General features: G+C 34.3%; 1 protein-coding gene across 27 annotated transcripts in view; it reads right to left on the reverse strand.

Annotated features, from left to right (window-relative positions):
- DOCK9 (dedicator of cytokinesis 9) overlaps positions 1–23,510 on the reverse strand; it is a 353,079-nt gene that overhangs the window by 175,304 nt on the left and 154,265 nt on the right. For all 27 annotated transcript variants that reach the window (XM_074299422.1, XM_074299428.1, XM_074299424.1 and 24 more), the window contains exon 2: positions 16,918–17,034. In XM_074299422.1, the coding sequence (XP_074155523.1) occupies positions 16,918–17,034 (117 nt within the window). The remainder of the gene's footprint in view (positions 1–16,917; positions 17,035–23,510) is intronic.

Consider the following 23,510-nt stretch of genomic DNA (forward strand, 5'->3'; position numbering starts at 1 on the left):
TCAAATTTGGTCTCAGACACTTAACACTTCCTAGCTGTGTGACCCTGGGCAAGTCACTTAACCCCAGCCTCAGGGGAAAAAAAAAAAAAAAGAAGAGCTAGAAGAAAATTGGAGACTCCATTTCCAGACTGTGTCCCTCACAAAGTCCCTAAGACAAATCTCTGACAGAGCTCAGTTATGCCCAATGGATTAAATTTTTCACTGAAATTAACTCCACTTTTACCCCACTCTTTTGGGCATATGGATACCAACAGCTCTCCACCCTTTAGGATGATCTTGTGCCAAATTAAATAGTTCTGCTTCCATTGTCCATAAAGCTATATTCTGTAACATCTTGGAAAAATCTCTCTGGGCCTTCAGTGTTTTGCATTGAGTACAATATTAACCACTATTATCGAATATCTCTGGGAACTCTATCCTACCATATTGAACAGAGTAGTAATGGAACTGTCCCAGGACTCTGGAAGGCTCATTTATTTCATAATATATGGTTTGCTTGTGAAACGATCAGAACCCTGCTAGACTAGAAAACAAACATTCACATAGGGCGTTTCCCATGTCTCTGAATAAAGATGATAGTTTGGCAAGCTCAGCCTAGACTGGTCTAACAATTGCATAGAATTTCTTTTTTTTTTTTTTTTCCAAAGGGAATTAGTTTCCTGAACATTCAGAAGAAAATTAATTTGCTTGTTTAATTAAAAAAAATTAACCAAACAATAACTAAAGAAAAGACTAGGAAAGAATATGACACAAAGAAGGAATTGTATTATGTTCCTAAAGGAACAGATTTAAAATTTTTCCCAAAGGAGTAACAATTTTTAAAAGTAAGAAATTGATCCAGGTAGGAAAATTCATATTATATTGACCATGTATAACCTATATCAGATTGTTTGCTGTCTTAAGAAGGGGGGAGGTAAGGGAGAAAGAAAAAATTTTAGAAACTAAATCTTAGAAAAGTGAATATTGTTATTGCTCTGTAAGAAATGACCAGCAGGATGAATTCAGAAAGGCTTGGAGAGACTTGCATGAACTGATGCCGAGTGAAATGAGCAGAACCAGAAGATCTCTGTACACTTCAATGTTGTATGAAGATGTATTCTGATGGAAGTGGATATCTTCAACATAAAGAAGATCCAACTCACTTCCAGTTGATCAATGATGGACAGAAATAACTACACCCAGAGAAGGAACACTGGGAAGTGAATGTAAATTGTTAGCACTACTGTCTATCTACCCAGGTTACTTATACCTTCGGAAGCTAATAATTAATGTGTAACAAAAAAATTGGATTTACACAGATATATTGTATCTAGGTTATACTGTAACACATGTAAAATGTATGAGGTTACCTGTCATCTAGGGGAGGGAGTAGAGGGAGGGAGAGGAAAATTTGGAAAAATGAATACAAAGGATAATATTATAAAAAAATTTACTCATGCATATATACTATCAAAAATGTATAATTATAAAATTAATTTAAAAAAAGAAAAGTAAATATTGAAAATTACCTTTCCATGTAAATTAGAAAAATACTATTGAACTCAGGGAATTCATATTGTTCATTTCATGGGATTATTGATCTAGAAGTGGTAGAAGACCATGAAACTCAGTTATTTTACAAATATCCAGGGTATTGTAAGAGACAGAATTTGAACTCTTATTCTCTAGATTCAATGATCTTTTTGCTGTGATAAGATATACTAAACCTAGAAGTAGGAACTGAAATAGAGAAACTGGTCTTTTTCTTCTGTTCTGAGTATATTATTAAGTTCCAAGGGGAAGATGAATATCTTTAATATCTTTCATAATATCCTTATTCCATTTTTTCACTTCAATTGACTAGACAAAGACCAACATTTTCATTACCCTTATAATCTGTCCCTTAGGTATGTCATAAAGGTGAATGAAGCACACAATGGCAGAGATGGAAGGAGCCTAGAATATTTCCTGGAATGTTTTAGTACTACACCTCCAACAAATGGCTAGTCAGACTCTTGACATGGGATTAACCAGTTTCAATTTGCAAAATCCAGAGAGGATGGTAATAATAATAACAGCTATATTTGTAAAATATTTTAATGTTTGAAAAGCACTTTACAGATATGATTTCATTAATTTGTCATAAAAACCATGTAAGTTAACTATGGAAATGAAGTGTTCCCTTTACCCCATTCCATTTTTGGACAGTCCTATTTATTGTGTTGTGTTTTTTGTTTTTTTTTTTTTTGAAGTTGAACATGGACAGCCATGCATATAATTTCTTGTATGCTTTCTTGAAATGAAAATTTATTGTTATATATTTTGAATCCTCCCTGGTGTTCTGCTAGATATGTGAAAATAAGTACCTAAAATGCTTATTTATTCATTCCTTCTTCCTCTGCTTATCTACATGTAGCAATTTTGTCTTTGCTTAAAACGTGATTTCCATGCGTTGGGTATAAAGGGCCCACCAGATGAAAAGCACTCCTTTATATATGTAAAGATCTGGACAATGTTACAAAGCACTTTTACATGCATAAGTTCATTGGACTCACCAAACAACCCTACGATGAAAGGAATTTGGACATTCTTTTTATTTTCTGTTTTTACAGCTAAGAAAGCTACAATTCAGAGGTCAGTGTCTTGCCTTATAATGTTAGAAGTCAAGGGCAGGATTAATATTCAAAAACTCAGTCTTTTCTAACTTCCAGTATAGTCATTTCCATTAATTCCTTCCATAATTAGTCATTTCTTTTGTCAAATGCATCTTCCTAAACATGTTTGACCACGTGCTCCTCCTCGCACATCTCCTGTTCAATAAACTTCCAGCTCCTCCAAGAACAAATTAAAAAAGTCCTTCAAAGAAAGCCCTTTTAAAAAGCCTCTTTTAAATAAAATCCTTACTAATCTGGCCCCTTCCTGCTTTTCTGTGACTCTAGCAAAAAACCAGGTCCTTGGTAGTCAAGGTGGGCCATGCAGAAAAGCACTGAGAGGAGAGGCCTTTGTAGAATTTAAGTGTCTGTAAGAGGGCCAAGGTTGAGGAGAGGCCAAGCTACTCTCCAAGGCAAGCAGGGAGAAAGAGATAGGATTACCTTGTCCTTAAGTGGATCTCTGTGGTCCTTAAGTAAGTCTTTGCATTGCAACCCTGAGGTTATTCCTTGACCACAAAAGTCATTATCCTCCCCCTCCTTAGGTTGCTAATTCTTTAGGAACTTATCCACCTTGGGGCTTCAAGGATTCTTTAAGAATTTAGCTTGCCTTATGGCAACTTCCTTTTCTCTAGTTAAGGGCTAAATCCTTTTTGGATTAGCCCACCCATAATTAAAAAAATACATATTTGCCACTAGATTTAGAGATGAGCTAAGCCTACAAATTCTTTTGAGACAAGTCAAGACACTGGCCTGAAACTCCAATATATTATGGGGGGGTTCAACACCTGCATCCCATCATTCTTACACCTCATTTACCTCCAGAGACTCTTCCTTCTGGACACCTAGCTGCATATTGTATGAGATATTCCATCTGCCAACTAAAAGCATTTTCTCTAGCTGTCCCCCATACCTGAAATTCTCTCCATCTCTGTCTCCCAACTAAGCTGGCTTTCTTCAAGTACCAGTTAAAATCCTACCTTCCACAAAAAGCCCTTCCTTAACCACCTTAATGCTAATGCTTCCCTCCATAATGATTTAGTCTTTGATTCTTCTTCAATCTCATTTGTACATAATTGTTTGCATCTGGTCTCCCCCAACAGACAATGAGCTCTTTGAGAGCAAAATGATTTTCGTCATTTTTTTTGTTTTGTTTCCCCAGTGCTTAGCAAATAGTAGGTATATAATAAATAGTTCTTGACTTATCTTGATTTATAAATTTTTAATTTTTAAAATTTAATTAATTTAATACATTTAAATTATATTGTATATATAAATTATAATTTAATTAATTTAATCAGCACCATTATTTCACATAACTAGCAGCTGATTATTCCTCATTTTTTCCCTTCTCTCCTTTCCATCTCTCTGTAAGGTAAGGTACAAGTATGAACAAAAGAAACCTCAACTTCCCTGAATCCAAGGCACATGGACAGAAAACAATTGAGAAGGATTTCTAGTGAGAAGATGCACAAGGAGCACAAAAACTTGTAGAAGATGGTGGCAATGAGGAAGGCCAGCTGTTGGCAGTGGGTGGAAGCCACAGCTGCCATGATACCTGCTAGGAGAGTCTGAGGCAAGCCAGAAACTAAAAAAAGAATTCTGGAAAAACATGGTTGCAATGGGAAATAGGCAAAATGGCTAAGAGCCAGAATATGTTAGCAGCAAATGCTATGATAGAGGGAGTGTTGGCCCAAAAGGGTGGGACAAGGGAGTTGCAATTACTGTTGTACTGGGCCCAATACTCACATAACAAAGCTCTCAACCACTAGGCTTTTCTTTCTGGTTATATTAGTTTTTTTGTTTGTTTGTTTGTTTTTTAGGGGACTACAACAAATAGCTCTGGGGAAAGAGGTACAAGACATAGTATTCATCAGGAAATTGAAATTAATTAGTTATTTTCTTGCTAAGGAAACCCAAGTTTGAGTCTCCTTACTTGTTTTTGGTAAAGCCTTAAAACAAAACTGCTTTAAGTTCAAAATCATTCTAATTTGTTGCTTGTATAAGGGAAAAAGCTAAAAACAAAATTGCGTATATTATTCCCTTAGAAATACCAAAAAAAAAAAAAAAAAAAAAAAACAGGCAACCATGAGTCACAGAAATCATGGAAAGTAGGACTTCAAAATTAATAGATTGGGTCTACAGAGAGAGGACTGTGGGAAAAAACATAGTATTTTCATTCTTTTTTTGTTGTTTACTTGCATTTTATTTTCTTTCTCATTTTTTCCTTTTCGATCTCATTTTTCTTGTGCAGCATGATATTTGTGGAAATATATATAGAAGAATTGCACATGTTTAACATACATTGTATTACTTGCTCTCTAGGGGAGAGGATGAGGGGAAGGGAAAGAAAAAATTTAGAACGCAAGATTTTGTAAGGGTGACTGTTGAAGAAAATTATCCATGGATATGTTTTGAAAATAAAAAGCTTTAATTAAAAAGGAAAAGAAAATCGAACCAGCAAATGATAACAGAGGTTATCATACTAGTGTCTATTTAGGGGAAAACTCCCAAGTGTGGCTCCAATGAGATTAGAATATAATTGAGAAATGTATAATGAAAGAAATAAAAAGGTAATAAAACACAGATAATATTAATATGTGGTTTTCTAAGTCAATATGTGGCCTATAGAGATCTGATTCTATTTGAATCTGACACCACGGGTCTGTAGCTTACATCAACATTCTGATGCATCAATGAATTTATGATTGCCCTACTTTAGGAAGATATACTTCCTCATCTATCCTGTATTGAGATTGTTTCCTAATCTTTTTCTTTATCTATGAGCATCACTTCAGTCTGTTTAAAGGTGCATTTCAAAATTTTGAATATAATCCAAAAATCTTATCTCAAACATATCAAACACAACAGATGCTGGTTCCTGCTCACTCATTTCCTTGAAGAACTCAAGAACTGCAAGTTCTCTCTCTAGTGACTCATGCTTTTATTCAACAATAATACTCAGAAAAGACTAATAAGTGACCCACTAGTACCCAAGCAGTTTATCTAGGTGTGATCAGGGATCCATCATAAGAAAAGAACTGACTGTAATATTTCATAGTATTTTAGCATTAAAAAAAAAAAGTATTTAGTAATAATGGAAATCAATGCGTTATCATTGAATCAACAAGTTATTTTTAAGCAAAAGTAAAATAATACTATTTAGTGACCTCACGTGTTATGTTTCTTATTTCCTCTCTAAACTATCTTTCTTTGGGAAGATGTTATTATTACCATCCCCTGTACATGATGTTTTCTGTTCACTGAACATATATTTCTTAAGAGTCTAGTAAAGATATAGCCATCAACATTGTGGTACATGAATGTCATGAATGAGATACAAGAATTCCTCCCTCCTCCCCTTCTTTTTTTCCCAAAGTGAAGCACTATGGAGGTGGAACATAACACATACAGTCAAAATGGATAGATATATTGGTTAGTTTTGATAAACTGATTTCCCCCACTCTATATTTTCTTTGTTTTAAGGAATGGCTCTTTCAAGTAATGAAGTGAGAGGATCACATTGGAAAATGAAGGAATTGTACAAACAAAGCCATTAACAAAAAAAAAAAAATTTTTTTTAAGAAAGTTTATATAAGACTGCATCAGGGATTACAAGGATAAATGAACAAATGATTCCTGCTCTTGTGGTCTAGTAAACAAGATGACATGTAAAAGACTATTAAAAATTATTGAGATTAGTGCCATTGAGAGAAGTACAATCCTCCCCATTATTTGAAGAATGTCTCCAGGGACTTCATTAGACTGTCAAAGGAATCCATGATACAAAAAAAAGATTAAAAATTTCTGCTTTAAATCTATGTTCTCTTTGATTTTCATACGGGAAATGACCCAAAATACAAAGGATGAGGAGATTCTTTCCTCAAGAGATGTCTGCTGCTGCTGGTCTGGAATCTGAACTCAGAAACCACACTGACTATCATCCTATCCTGCTCCTTCCTTCCTTAAGTCTAGATTGATAGTACAGACTTAAAACAAGCCAAAGCTGATTCTCTGCTTGGACCAAAGTAGTTTCAAATTAATCACCTTATCTAAAGAGAAGATAAAACATTCAGGTCCCTAAAAATTCAGTCACAGATATGTTTCTTTTTGCTGATTCATTTCCAATGAGAAGGAGGATAATTCTCAAGTTATTTGGTGTAAATTCCCTCATCATTACATAGAAGAGTATAAGAGAAGTCCTATAAGTAGTCATTCATATCTACTTTTTTAAGGTTGTAAGGGGGAAGAGAGGAGTATTGGTTTTGTTGTTCAGCAATTTCTTTCAGTCATGCCCCACTCTTCCTGACTCCATTTGGAACTTTAATTTCTTATAGAATAATATTTTATAACCTTTATATACTATAACTTATTCAGCCATTCCCCAACTAATAGCCATCCACTCAATTTATAATTCCTTATTACCACAAAAGGCTGGCTCAAACATTTTTGCACATGTGAGTCCTTTCCCGTTTTTTTTTGTGATCCTTTTGAGATACAGACCCATTAGAGACTGCTAGATCAAAGAATATGCACAGTTTGGTAGCCCTTTGGGCATAGTTCATCTGGGGTTTTCTTAATTTATGGAGTGGTTTGCCATTTCTTTCTCCATCTCATTTTATAGATGAGTAAACTGAGGCAAATAGAGTTATTTGTCCAGGATCACACACTTAGTAAATATTTGAGGTCAGATTTCAGGAAAATGAGTCTTTTCAACTCCAGGCCTGGTATTCTATCTATTATAGTCAGACTTTTTTGCTATGTTAATTAATTTTGCTGAACTGTTAATATTATTCTTTTAAAATTCATTATAAATGATTCCTTTCTGAAGGGGGATTCATTGGGAAGTGTCAGTCATTATAAAAACAAAAAATGCTAATTTAAAAATTATCTTTAAAAATATCAAGAAGTAGCAATTTACCTGCACGACATAAAAAAATAGTTTATATTTGTCACCTAAAGAGGAATGCTTTTCATAGGTTCTAGAGCTGAAATGAACCTTAGATATCTAACACTCTCATTTTACAGATATGGAAACTTAGACCAAAAAAGTTAAGGGGCTGGTTCAAGGTAACACAGTTTAGTAAATGAGAACACTAGGATTTGAATTAAAATCCTGTGGATTGTAAGCTTAGGACTCTTCCCACAGTCTCACCTGCTTGGTTTCCATTTAATATGTAGATTTAGTCATCTTCATTAGGGAAGGTAGGGGGCTTCATAGAACTCTGTTGCAACTACTACATTTTTCTCAAGTTTCTCATCAATGAATTATGAAAAAAAAAAGTGGTTTCTTCTTCACTGTTTTGTTTAACCTCTACTTTTAAAAGAGACTTTTTTTTTTTTGGAGGTTGGGGTTAAGTGACTTGCCCAGGGTCACACAGCTAGGAAGTGTTAAGTGTCTGAGACCTGATTTGAACTCGGGTCCTCCTGAGTTCAGGGCTGGTGCTCTATCCACTGCGCCACCTAGCTGCCCCCAAAAGAGACTTTTTTTCTAAAATTAGAATATAATTTTCTATTTTAAAATATCATCTAAAATAAAATTATATCAACAGTCATATGAGAAAGAAAATGTGGAATGGTACTTAAAACACTGAATTCATAGTCCGAGTTCAAATTTAGACTCTGTATAACCTTGATGAGAAGCCATTAAATTCTCAAAATGTGGGAGTTGAACTAAATTATTCAAGGCCCCCTCTAGTTCTTGGACCTAGAAACCTAAAATAATGTGGTGACAAATTTCAACTTGGAAATTTTCCCCATATTTTTGGACCGTGTTCAATCTTGAATACTGATTAATATCCCAGACACCACAATGGTTATTGAAAGTCATATTGTAGACTACTGAATTCTGAGAAAGAAACTTCGAGGAATTTATTTTTTAAAAAACAATCCAATCCAACACACTTCCATAAAACAGTGAAAGGCAGAACTTTTTCTGAACACTATATCATAATATTCATATGCAATAGTACCACTGCTAATTTTCTTTTCAAAGGAGCAGATGGGAATTGTGATTGCGAACTTCCAGACCCTTTGTAACTAGCAGGGCTTGGCTTCCTTTTTGGGTCAGTAGTTTTTAGATCATTATCTGTCTTATGTAAGTAGAAAAGGAAAAGAACTAGAGGAAAAATAAAAATCAGGATGTTATTTAAAGGGAAATGGGTGAGCCACATTTTCCTATACAATACTGAGAGAATGTAAAGATGCATCTGTATCTAAGTATTTCCAAATGTGGTTATTCTACAGGGATCTCCAATAATTTTTATTCTACCTTTCACCTCTCCACTGAACTCTCTCCCCAATAATTCTTATACTGATAAAGATATCATGGAATGTCATATGCGACAGGGCATATAAGCAATATATTAGTCAACAACTGAATTCACATATATATACCACATACTGTAAACATATTTACATTTTAGTATAGAAATCTTAGAGTAGCACACTCCTTTATTTTAAAATAAAATTATCCTCAGGCTAAAATACATGATATTCTATTCCTTCTTAGTTTATCCAGGGTATTACAATCCAATTTTAAATTCATAAGTGGTATCCCTAATGTCATTCAAACCTAAATCCATATTTATATGGTCTTTTCTTTATAACTATATCATAACTAAGTTTATCAACTCTGCATGCCTATTCATTACCAAACATCTATGATTGTCTAATATATAAGAAATAGATAACTGATGCAGGCAGCCATCTGACTGAATTCAGAGGTTTTGCATAGTAGACCTGCAATTTCATATGCAATCTTTTTTTTTTTTTTTTTTTTTTTTGGTACTGTGTTATGGAAATGCCTGTTTTGTTCTGTGAATTGAAAATAAAGTAAATCTGTAATAAACAATTAAAAGAGGGCAAAAAAAATCATAACCAACAATCTCTTCAATTTACGGCAATGCAAGCAAGAGAAAAGATATTTTGTTAACAGGCTCTTGCAAAAAATAAGATGTAATATTTGAGACCAGTGGTCTGACACAGAGGAGAATATTCTGTCTTTGAGAGCAAATCAAAAGTTAACAATCCTGGCTGCTACATTCAGTTTTGATCAGAATTTTCCATGTCATCTGACAATTCAACTTGTATAATTTGTTCTATGTTCAGTCGATCAGGAAGAAAGGGTATCTCTGCCCTTTAGGATATTTAAGTTCAAAGAATATTCCTGAAAAAAAAAGTTCTTAAGTGAGAACTGCCACATATTATGAAATCAATTTTTTTTTTTAAAGTTTACTTGAAAACTTGAGGGTCATAGGATCATATATTTAAAGTTGTCAAGAAATTTAACAGTTCTCTCATATAACTCCATCAATTTACAAATGGGCTAAAATGAGACCCAGATAGTTTAAATGAATCACCTAATGGCCTAGCAAGAAGTAGTATCAGGAAATCAAACCTAGACTGCTGGCTGCAAATTTACCTCCTCCCCACTTTTTTTAATTATTATGCCACCTCTTTTGATATGATTTCTTTTATTTCAGAAAATATCTAATATCTACATAACAATATAGTATTATTCAACAATACTCTTATCAGATGTTCTCCATATGGAAATCTCTATTAAAGTTAAAACAAAACAACTGATTCTCATGATACCTTTCCTTCTGAATCAAATAAGAAGGAAAACTGTATTTATTATAGATTTGATAGTGATCAAATCAATCAGCACAAAATTACAAAGAATCTACGTTGTGACTATGTATCACACAAAGCAAGATAAAACATGGATAGTCTCTTGGGAACTCTCAGCTTTTAAGAAGATGAAGTTATAGTTTCGATACAAAACCGAAATACATGAAACTATTAGATAGGAATGATAATAAAAATAGGAATTATAATAAGGAATAAGAATAGGAAAGATAATAGGAATAATATAGGAAAGAATATAAATTACTATAAATTAGGTGATGTGGAAGATAAATGAGATCAAAGAAGATGTAAAAATGTTTTCCCAGTTTATTGCTCCCTTTCTAATCTTGTCTGCATTAGTTTTGTTTGTATAAAACCTTTTTAATTTAATTTAATCAAAGTTATCTATTTTCTAATCAATAATGATCTCTAGTTCTTCTTTGGTCACAAATTCCTTCCTCCTCCACAGGTCTGAGAGGTAAACTATCCTATGTTCTTCTAATTTATTTATATCATTCTTTATGTCTATATCATGAATCCATTTCAATCTTCTCTTGGTATACAGTGTTAGGTATGGGTCAATGCATAGTTTCTGCCATACTAGTTTCCAATTTTCCCAGCAGTTTTGTCAAATAGTGAGTTCTTATCCCAAAAGCTGGGGCCTTTGGGTTTGTCATTGACTATTTTGTTTTGTGAACCTAACCTATTCCACTGATCAACTAGTTTTTTTCTTAGCCAATACCAAATGGTTTTGACGACTGCTGCTTTATAATATAGTTTTAGATCTAGTACAGGTAGGCCACCTTTTGTGCCATTTTTTTTTCATTAATTCCCTTGAAATTCTCGACCTTTTGTTCTTCCAGATGAATTTTGTTATTTTTTCTAGGTCAGTAAAATAGTTTCTTGAGAGTTTTGTTTTCTTTCTTAGGTTTGTTTTGTTTTGTTTTGTTTTGTTTTTCTCTTTTCTTGATCCAATTTTTCTTGTGCAGCAAGATAAGTGTATAAATATGTATATATATATATATTGGATTTAACACATATTGTAACATATTTAAGATGTTAACATATATTGTAACATATTTAATATCTAGGGGATGGGGTGGGGGGAAGGAGGGGAAAATTTGGAAAAGAAGGTTTTGCAAGAATCAGTGTTGTAAAATTACCCATGCATGTTTTGTAAATAAAAAGCTTTAATTTAAAAAAAAAAAGATCAAAGGAGATGAAGAAATGGGAGTAGTATTTAGAGACATGGAATAGGGAGGGTATTCCAGTCCGTAGATCTAGGGAACCAACATGAGTGATGGCGGGTCTCACTAGGGTGATGATGAACATAGCATAAATGAGAGTTTACTTTTAAGGGCTCTGGCCTTTTTTCAATCCTAGCTTAGAAGTTCTCCAGACTAGGAAGCACAGTCTGTAGGATTTCAAGAATCCTGCCCCAGGGCTTTCTCCAGCTAAGCAATACCCAGAAAACTGTCTCTTACTTTCTTTAGCCTATAGAGCATTCTCCAGCTCTTAGGAACCTAGGATAAGATCCCTCTACCTTAAGTATAAATGCCTTCTAGAGACTGGCCACCTATTTCCTTCTAAGATCCCATTAGGTACACCTTGAATACTTGCTCTTTCTCAAGAGAGGGCCCTGTACAGTTCAATCAAGTTCCTTTCTCGATAGATTTATGTCCAACCATTAATACTTTACCTGGACGTATTCCTGAAGGGTTAGCATACTTTGACCCTCCTCAAATTCTCCCCTTTCATGATTCTTAAGCCCTACCTACCAAGATGCAAACCTCCATTACTCATCCCTGACACCCCCTTAACTATCCACCTTGCCCTCTCCAATGTTCAACTTTAAATCTTTTCAATTCCTTTGCTGTGCCTTCTCTGAAACTCCTGATCCATAATTAAAAATGTTTCTTTCATCTTAAAACTCTGTTTCTCACTCTATCGGCCAGCACTAATCTTTCTCCGGATAAAACTGCTTGCTTCCTGAACCAGCCATTCTAGATTTGCTTTCATTTTCTCTCATAATAATCCCTTCCACCCTAAAAAAAACTCATTTTCCATAGTGGATGACCCTGAATATTCTGCAATTCCCGTTTGTCCTTCCATCCTCTTCAATAAGAAACCCTCTCTCCACCAACTCTTCCCTTCATACTAAGAGACTTCAACATCAATATTGATGTACCTTCAAATACCCCAAATTTCCATTTCAAGACCCTTCCTGAACCAATCCATCTGCATCATTCTCTACTCTCAGATCACTCACCTTCTTTTTCTATCACTGATCCAGACCCTTAATTCCTCCATACATCTGCTTCTTTGTTCTTATTCAAGTGCTGCTGCATGTTTGAAGAAAATGCACCAGAGAAAATCACGTACCACTACAAATACATACACTATCTTATCTTACTGGACTGGAGAACTCCAGAAGCATGATTGAAAGAAGCCAGAGCCTTTGAATTCCCTCATTTATGATCCCTTATATTTACCTTTAGTGATGACTCATGATGGTTCCTTAGGTCTAGGGCATATAGCATGGGAATTATTTTTTCCTAATGAATTAACTACTAAAGGAGTAGAAAATTCATTAGGAAAGAATGATTCCATGCACCTGCACCATTTGTTGAGAACCTCACATTATACCTAACTAAAAAAATTGAGGTCATTCAATGAAAAAGTTCCCTTCTTTCCTCCTCAAATACACTTTTTGCAAGAGACTTTTCCTGTACCCTTAATTGCCAGTACCTGAGATTACCTAATTTACTTTGTATATATCATGTGTATATGTAGTTGTTTGTATGTTGACTTTCCCAGTAGAAAGAGATCTCTTTGAGGACAAAGAGGCTTTTACCTTATTCTGCATCTATGGTATGCACTTAGTAATATATATATATATATATATATATATATATATATATATATATATATATATATATATATATATATATATATATATATATATATATATATAAATAAAAATATTTTTTTTACTAATTCTTTAAAAATCAGCTATACATATATTCATCATCAATTTCAATGTTATCATCATAACAAAGTATCAATAAAATTATTTACCAATAAGAATACTTGACTGATCCTAGCATTCCATTCCTTAATAAGAGAATTAATTTATAAATGTTCTGAAAAATATAAAAAACTTCCCCCTTCCTATTTTTTAGTGTACATTACTTTATCTGCTAATTAGAAAAGTTGTGAAGCATTTTTCCTGTTCCTCTTTTATCCTTTCCTACTATAAGATATTTTTTCACACAAATCCCCATATAACTAGATAAATGACAATCTTAAAGCATACCTTATGAGCAAGATAGGTTGTCTCCATTTAAAGTCCAACCAGATTAATTTAAAGTCTACAGTAATGAGAACTAACTCATCCTATTTATCCCTCATTAAACATACATATCATTCTTTCCTTGAACTATATTTTTTTCCTCTCCTAAATTGATACCTTAATTTAATAATTAAGCATATTTGCGGAGATAATGTGTATCTCTATATTTTTACAGCATCTAGCATCTGTTTAATAAATGAAAATTTAATTCATCACAGTTGAATTAGCCCCAATCATGCATACAATAGCAAGCAGCTTGAGGCCAAGGAAGATACAAAAGCTTCCTGACCCCTTAATGTTCAGGGTTAATGTCCATTTCCTTTTCTATTTTAAGTAAATTGGAGTTCTTTGACCCATCCCTAAAATTAAAATTTTTTAAAAAATCACTTCTAAAATTAAAACAAAACAAAAAAAAAATCACCTCAAGTAAAAAGTAGTTGGCTAAAGAAGCTGGTTCTATCTTGTTAAATATTCTGTCAGCTCAGCTGCTTTAATCATTTTGACAATTTAGTTAAGACTGCAGGGGGATTAATTGATGTTTTGAAAGATACAGGCCTTCATGGATGTGGGCAGATCACAACCTCTACATTTCCTCATCATGAACTATCCTTTTTCATATTTTCTTATAAAATGATATATTTCTTATTGGTATTTTTCCATAAAGAGAAACAGGTGAGACATTCTGAAGCCATCCTGCCTCTACTACATATTGTGTGACCTGGGGACATTCTCCTGACAACTCTCTAAACTAGAGATTAAAGAGAGGGTGCCTATCTCTATTCATAAAAATCAATTTTTCCCCTGCTACATCTATGTATTGCCCACTGATCTTTAGCTTTTTTCTCTAATATGGATTCTTCCAAATTCATGCTTCAGAGACACAGTAGCATCCATGACAAAACAAGAAAGTTCTCATTAGAAATTAATTTAAAACCAATGAGAAAATTAGACACCTTCAAGATATACAGAAATATTCATGAAACCCCTGAAACCATCCTCTGCCTTAATAAAACTACATTTGATGTTTGTGGCAGCTATTTTTGTTGTAGCTAGAAACTGGAAGTTGAATGGATGTCCATCAATTGGAGAATGGTTGGGTAAATTGTGGTATATGAAGGTTATGGAATATTATTGCTCTGTAAGAAATGACCAGCAGGAGGAATACAGAGAGGCCTGGAGAGACTTACATCAACTGTTGCTGAGTGAAATGAACAGAACCAGAAGATCACTGTACACTTCAACAACAATACTGTATGAGGATGTATTCTGATGGAAGTGGAAATCTTCAACATAAAGAAGATCCAACTCACTTCCAGTTGATCAATGATGGACAGAAATAACTATATCCAGAGAAGGAACACTGGGAAGCGAATGTAAATTGTTAGCACTACTGTCTATCTACCCAGGTTACTTATACCTTCGGAAGTTAATAATTAATGTGCAACAAGAAAATGGTATTTATACACATATATTGTATCTAGGTTATATTATAACACATGTAAAATGTATGGGATTACCTGCCATCGGGGGGAGGGAGTGAAGGGAGGGAGGGGATAATTTGGAAAAATGAATAAAAAAAATAAAAAATAATAATAAAAAAAAGAAATAAAACTACATTTGAAATTATTATGGTTTAAAAAGGGACAGTATAGTGTAGTGGATAGATAGTTACCCTTGGAACTGGGAAGTCCTGCCTTTGACATAGTAGGAAAATTATGTAAGATATTAGATTGCAAAGAAAATACAAAACTGCATTGGTAAAGGGAGTTTCCTTAACAAGGGAGTTCTCTACTTTAGTGAAATCCCAGGGCCAGACTTTATTCTCTATTTTACGATTGAGAACTCAGGTTAAAATCTATACTCCCTCATTTTGATGAAAATTAGGAAAATGAGAAAAACAACTCTGTCAACCCACCCATTTTTAATGAGAAAAGGTGGAAGGTTGGGGTTTCTGCCAGAGCCACATGGATTATCCAACATCTTCAGAGGACTACTTAATATGCAAAAAGCACATAGGTGTTTTTCATGTAATTTTAACCAACTAGTTCTGCTATTTCATTAACACCTGGGTCCCGAATCTCTGGAGTTAAAGATGATATTGAATGTGTTTTATTTATTATTCTCGTTTCTTAAATATTTGTGTCACAATCCCTTCAGAAAAGGAACTTGGTGTTCTGGATTTGCAAAATTAAAATGGTTTCTAAAGAATCCATTTTACTGAGATATAAAAACACACACTCTAAGGCCAGTCATGTTCAGTGAACCTGGAGATAACCTTTGCCTTCCACAAAGGCCTCAACAGGAAAAATATGTCAACATTTAGTATAATTTGTAGTAGCCTGTTTTGACTGTGCAAATGTAACCCAAACCTTGCCAAATTTATTGGCAAAAAACCTGTATTTTTTTAGCTTTTCATTTGTTTTCTTTTTGCTATGTGCTGTTATTTTGTGAGGTAGTTGGTTTTAAAAACATCCCAGTTCATAATGAATTCAAAATTTGTACCACTGGAAAGAGTTCTCTAACAGAACTTCCCCATTAACAGTGAATAATGTATTAAAAGATTTTTTTCTACCCCAAGAAAGAGATAAACTTATTTAAATACTTTAATTCTATAGCAAGGCAAAATAAGATTGTGTGTTTTTTTAAATTATTATTAAACATCCTAATCCTTAGATCATAAAAAATATGCTTCTAAAATTGTTTAAAACCTATTAAGGACTCTGTATATCACATCGGAACTTAAAAGTAACATTTCTCAGATTTTTTCTATGAGAAATTTTTGATTAATCAATCTACAAAACCATTTTTAAGAATCTATAATGTAGATGCTATATTCTAGTAATATTTTTTCTATTAATATAATCACAAATTTAGCGGGAAGGATTTGGCAAGCCATTTAATCTATCCCATGTGATTTTGCAGATGAGAAAATTGTGCCTCAGAAGTAAGTGCTCAAGATGACACAAACAGGTGAGTGACAGAAAGAGAGGAGGATTTAAACCCAGGTTCTCTCACTCCAAGTCAGTGATCTTTCCATGTTGCTACTTCATTTTATTTGTTCATAATTCTATGTTTGCCATACTAATAATATTAACAAAACCAATCCCCATGAGCTGCTGTTTTCTTTTTATCACGACTAAAAGTCTTTAAAAAGGGAAGAAAAAATCCAACACCAAACATACATTTGGTAGAAAGAGGTTAAATTAAATTCCTGAATTAAAAGGCAAGAAATGTCTTTGTATCCTGACCAATTATCCCTAAAGACCAATCATGATTTAAAAGGATAGGGGGGAAAAAAACCGTTACCTGGAAGTCATCATAAGGAAAAAGCAGCATTTCACGTAAACCATCATTCAAGATTTGAGTCTTCTTCTGGACAATAACATTTTCATAGTCAAGTGGCTCAATTAGCTTTGGTTTTGCCTAGAAAAGAAACAAAACAGAACAGCTTGCTTAAGCACCTGGAGTTTCTTAAGTAAGAACAATTCATTGAACTGTGCAAAATATACAATCTGCACATTTTTTCAAGAGAAAAATAAATCCCTAAAAACCCCATAATTCTTTGTTTGCATGCATAATCCATGAGAAGGAAAACATTAGAATTAATAGTAGATACTCATATTTTAAAAAGAAATATATACAATCTAAAGAGAACTTGATTCCTGATGATAGTCATTCCTGTTTTACATATAGCATAAATTTAAAAGTTTAAAAAAAAAAAGACCAGAAGCACAAACATAAATATATTTTATTTATTTAACTTCTGAATCAGTTCTCATTTCTGCCATTAATCTCTACTTCCACCATATTGTAGACCCTATCTTGTTAAACTGTGGTTGGCAACTTCATAAAGGGTCTTGTAATTGAAGATGAGGATTGCAAAAATGTGATTTATTATCAGTAAATACCTAGAGTCATGTAAAAATTTCTCAGGAAAAAAGGGGTAATAAGTGGAAAAAGTTTAAGATGCCCTGCTGTAGACCCTCACAACCATCCTCTTGAACTGATAAAGGACTCAGGTTTTCCTATTCTTATCATCCTCCTTCTAAACTATCATATTGTCACTAAAATAATCTTTCACAAGATTTCAAAACAAGTGAAAGATTATTAAGGTGGAAGACGACTGGAAAGGCAGAAAAAGTCCAGGTTATGAAGTCACCATAACCTTAGCCCTATACCTTATCAACTCTATCTCTTACTGTTGACATTTGTACAGGAGGAGCAATATAAAGGATGTCATCAAGGAAAATATATGACAGGAAAAGTAAATGGACTAGTTATGTAACCAGAACCAGGGAGAATATATACACAGGTTGAGGTGTTTCACTGGTTCCCAAGTAATGTCAAGAAAATGACAGGAGGACTCCCTTGCAAGAGGGTAAACCTTCCTAAGCAGATCTGCACATGGAACAGGGCAGCCAGAAAAGGGTAAATTATGATCTTCCCCTTATAAGGAGAACTGGAAACAATATATCATAGATCAATGGGACAGAGCATTGAAGAACATTTGCTTACTTCCCCACTACTACTAAACTTCAACTATAGTCAAGCTAGTTTTGCCAGAACGGGCCTGGAGGATTTCCCACTTCTGTGTCCTTCTCCCTTCCACGATTTTAATTTATTTTTCTTATTTTTCCTCTTTTTCAAAACCTAGCTCAAAACATAATCCCAGTGGTTTGCAATTGACTAAGAATATGGGTTAAATATGGGTTAAAATCTTTTTCTCTGACATGCTTTGACAATGTTTCTGTGACCATGAGCAAGTCACTTATATTCTCTGAACCCCCATTTTCTCACCTGTAAAATGGAGATAATACATTCCCAACAGATAAATGGCCAAAGCTAAAGAGAGGGCCTGTTCTTTAGGAACTCAAAATTAGTCTAATGGGGGAAAAATATGAAAATAACTATGTACATACAAGTTATAAATGGACATTATTGGAAATAATGAACAGAGAAGGTTCTAGAATTAAGGGAGATCAGGAAAGGTTTCCCATAGAAAGCAGGGTTTTGGCCCGGATCTTAAGGAAGATCAGAGGGTCAAGAGATATTGATGGGAGGAAAGCATTCCAGGCATTGAATTAGATCTATAATTCTTTTTTTGCATTTGTTCCCTCAAAAGTTTTTCAAGAAAATGTCTCTCATCAAGCCTGTGCTATTTGCTATTACAGTCCAAACAGTCAGAGAGATCCAGCACACACAGTTAAAGAGCAGAAAATCCAGCCCTTACTTAGCAAAGAAATAAGGGAAGGGGAGGGGAAAGAACTTGAATACAGAGCTGCCTGACAGCTAATTCCCATCTGAAAATAACCAGAAAACAGACAAAGACCAGACTGTGTACACGTATGTTAAAAACAAAAAAACTGTGGTTGGTACAAAGGCAATCACTCACTTTATGACTGAATCATAATATCTTTAATAGGAACTAGCAGCATGAGAAAAGTGTTTTTTGAGTCCAGGAAAGTGTCAATTATTAAAAACTGCCAGTTGCTAGAAAAGCTACAGCACATACAAGGGGGGGAGGGGAGGGAAAGAGGATGCCAAGTAGTTATACTGGTAGCAGCTGTCAAATGGTGGGTATAAGACTGCTCCACAGGACTCTTGGATCCCCTTAAGTATAAAAGCTTCTTATTTTATAAAGTTAGTCTATCACATAAGTCTTCAAATTTGGGAGATTGCTCATTAAATTTATGCTTGTAAGGAATATCTAAACTGTTTTCATCATTAAAAATGTATGGGATGTTTTGGAAAGTTTCCCATTATATTAATAAGAAATACTTCTGTATTAAGTAAAATTATTGATCAGCTACATTGAGAAAATACTAGATGGAGTATGAGACATTTAAAAAAAAAACTAAATTTAGCTAATGAGGAGTAATATCTATCAAGTAAGATATAAACTAAAAATGTCAGTTATAAAATGACTATGGGATTAAAGATCTGGAGATTGACATCTACCTATCTAACTTTTATTAAGAAAGGAAAAAGAGGCAGGTGGTTAAAATCAGATAATTAATAATAGTTTTGGTATTGTTGAATTGTTTCAGTTGTTGAAGGTTATTCCTTTATTCAAAAATCCCTCTGGAGTTTTGGCAAAGATACTGGAGTGATTTGCCATTTGCCCAAGGTTATAAGAAACAGGAGAAGGTTTTCCTGACTCCAGAGCTGGCACCATTACTAAGCAACCTAAATGCTAGTATTTATATAATTTTTGATGTTTTTACAAATAAAATCTTGATAACAGCAGTGTGTAGGATTACACTGTCCAAAGGTTAAGGAATATTTTGTATTTGTATTTTGTAATTTGTATTGTATGTAATTTTGTATTTGTATGGAATTTCAAGCCTAAGTAGAAATACTCATCCAAATTGTCATTATTCCCTGGACAGAAACTCAGTAAAGAAAAGACTATATGATCCTGATGGCCAAAATCTGGACAATAAAACTTAAAGTTCTGTACCCCTCCCTACATTAAAAGGAAAAAGCTTATCTATAAATCTTATCTGAACTCCTGTTTAGATCAACAAGATTTCCAAAAATGTCTACACAAAACCTCAAACCCTTTCCTTAGGAACTTGAGGGGACTTTCTGATTTGCTACTGGGTTCAAGGCACTACACTAAACTTGGTACATGTTGTGTCTATAGATAAGTAGAACGGTTTTCTCTAGTGATCCCCACCATGTTAAAATTTAGAGTCCTCCATGCCCTTGCCTCAGACCCCCCTTTATAGACCTGATTTTTTAACTGATCATGGGTGACATTCCAACCCTAGCAAGCCTCGTGCTGCTGTGTCAGGGTCTTTGCTAATGTGTTCCCTTTCCATCTCTGCCTAATTAGGATTCTTCCACAATAGGGTCACTCCTCTTTCTATCAGATCTCAGTTTTTCTCAGAGAGACCGTCAGTCTCTTTTGAATGGCCACACTGCTTTGTATCAAGTCTCAGAAGCTGCTGGCCATGTGCTGCCTTGGACCATATTTATTTGGATCCACTATTGCTATTCAATTATTTTTCAGTTATGTACAACTCTGTGATCCCATTTGGGATTTCCTTGACAGAGATAATAGACTGGTTTGCCATTTCCTTGTCCAGCCCATTTTACAGATGAGGAAACTGAGGCAAATAAGGTTAAGTGACTTGTCTAGGATCACATGGCTACCAAGTGTCTGAGGCCATATTTGAACTCAGGTCTTCCTAACTCCAGACCTAGCACTCTATTCACTGCACCAGCTAATTATGCTTATTTAGATCTACAATATGTGTGTGTGTGTGTATGTGTATGTGTGTGTGCGTCGTGTGTGTGTGTGAAGAGAGAGAGAGAACTATATTAAGTTTTTTAAGTTCTTTCCTTTTGCACAAAACATTATGTAGTAGACATTTATTTTTATTAAGTCACAATCACAGGCTATTTATTGAGTGAACTACATATGGGTAATTATATTTAGAGTCATGGAAAAACTACTGTCTTTGGAGACAGGAGATTTAGATTCAAATCCCAGATCTATTCATTAACTAGCTAAGCATTCTTGGGCAAATTGCTCAGTTTTTCTTATCTGTAAAATGAGAGAGTTGAGGTATATAATATCTGTACATATCAATCTTACAATTCTGGGGGGCTGGAAATCCTATGATCCTATATCCTTCAGGCTCTAAGAACTAATAATCTAAGAGACAATTGGTAAAAGAAAAAGCAGGAGACCAAACATAAAGGAAACAACATAATTAAAATGAGAAGGCAGTAAAATTCAGGGACTTCCTCTAAAGATAATTTTAATGGAGATAGGGTAGTAGCAAAAGCAATAGATCTAAAATCAGAAAACCTGGATTTGAATTCTGCACTACTTGTTTAGGGAAAAGAATTATGGATTTGAAGTCAGAGAATCTCTCATGCTTACTACCTATGTATTATCTTTATGATTTGGGGTAATAAATCACTCAGATTTTGGGGGCCCCAATCTTCTCATTTGTAAGATGACGGTTTGGGTTCTTTCCAGGTCTAAACCTATGGATTATCCAAATCAAGAGATCTTAGATAAGTCTTATCACTTCTCTACTCCTCAGTTTGTTCATCTATTAAAATAAGGGAACTGATCTGGATCACCACTTTTCTATGACCTCTTATTTTTGCATCATAAAAAGAATTAAGCCTCCATATATTCATATGTATATATGTATAAGCCTCCTTAGCACCTCCACACACAAAATGATAAAGCTGCTTTTTTTTCCAACTCAGTTTAATCAATCATGTATAAGTACTTAATAATATATGCTAAATACTGGTATTATAAAGATAAGAGTTGTAAATAGGGCAAAAGATAAATAAAATATCACTACTATACATCAATCAATAAACATTTATTAAACTCCTACTATGTGCCACTCATTATGCTAAATATTGGGAATAGAAAAACAAAAAGTTTGTAAACAGGGCAAAGGATAAGTAAAATATTGCTACAGCACATCAATTGTAAGCATTTATTAAGTTCCTACTATGTGCCAGTCACCATTAAGCCATGGAATTACAAAGATAAAGTTTGTAAATGAGCCTCTCATTTTAATTACTTTGTTTCTTTATTTTTGGTCTCTTATTTTACTTTTACCAGTTGTCTCTTAGGTTATAAGTTCTTAGAGACTGAAGGACTGAAGGATAATAAATTTTACTAAAAAATATTACTAGTACATATCAATCAATAAACATTTATTCAGCACCTACTATGTGACAAAAGGCAGTCCTGCCCTCATCATAGTAGATAAGAAATCCTTAAAAGAGATAAGGGCTAACAAGCCCCCCCCCCCAAAAAAAAAAAAAAAGAGAGAGAGAGAGAGAGACTATCCAAGAGTTATGAAGAGTTAAACTCAGGAAATGATGATGATAGATGATACTGATATTTCACTTTAAGGTTTCAAAGGGCTCTACCTATATCATCTCATCTGATCTTCACAACAACCCTGGAAGGAAAATATGTCAGACATTATTCTTCTCATTTTTCACATGAGACAGTCACTGGAGCTTATGAAGGTTAAGTCATTTGCCCGTGATCACACAGCCTGTAACTGTTGGGGACAGCCTGTGAATTAAGACCCCTCCTGATGAGTTCTGACATTCTTTCCCACTCCAACCTATTTGCCAAGCCTGTGGACAGAAGATATATTCATATTCCAAGGTGGTCTGGGAGAGAAATTGGTAGCAAAGGGTCAAGGATCTGGCTTTGAAGAAGTGCCTCCACCACGTTCTGAAGATAAAATGAATGTGATCAAAGGGACAGATGAGAAGGATGGCTCTTGATAAAAGGAACACCGAAGCTTAAGTGAGGAGCGCCCTTCATAGAAGGTCAAATATTTACACACAGACACAAACACAATCCAACCCATCAGTCCCACCCCCCAAACCACCACTTCCTGAAAATTAGAAAAAAAAAAAAAAGACCAAGAATACACTGAAGGCTCAGTGCCCCAGCACACTAGAGCTTTTACAGGCACCCAAAGGGGATGATTCTAAAATGTCCTGCCTATTAATTACTCTTTTATAATATTTGACTTCTCTCCAGCTTTCATTTATTTCCCCTTTCAAATCTATTTACTGCTTTTTTGGTCGGGATACATGATATTCATGAGTATAAAATGACCAGATGCTAAGTGAAATCAACTTCCAGGGTAACATAAATCTGGGAAAACTACAGATTTTCAGACATCACCAGACCCAGGCTAAGTCTGACACACTTCAATTGTTTGACCATTTTTGGCTATGTGTGAAAAGCCATGGGATAGGTAACATCTATGATTTACTCATTTCCTTTAACAAAGTTCCTCAGATTTAACCATTCAGCAGACTACCCATAAACCTCTCCATTTGGCCGGCTTATCACCTTCTCTAACTTCCCTCCTTTTCCCATCCCCAGC

The sequence above is a fragment of the Sminthopsis crassicaudata genome, chromosome 3, assembly GCF_048593235.1.
Source record: "Sminthopsis crassicaudata isolate SCR6 chromosome 3, ASM4859323v1, whole genome shotgun sequence".
NCBI lineage: Eukaryota > Metazoa > Chordata > Mammalia > Dasyuromorphia > Dasyuridae > Sminthopsis > Sminthopsis crassicaudata.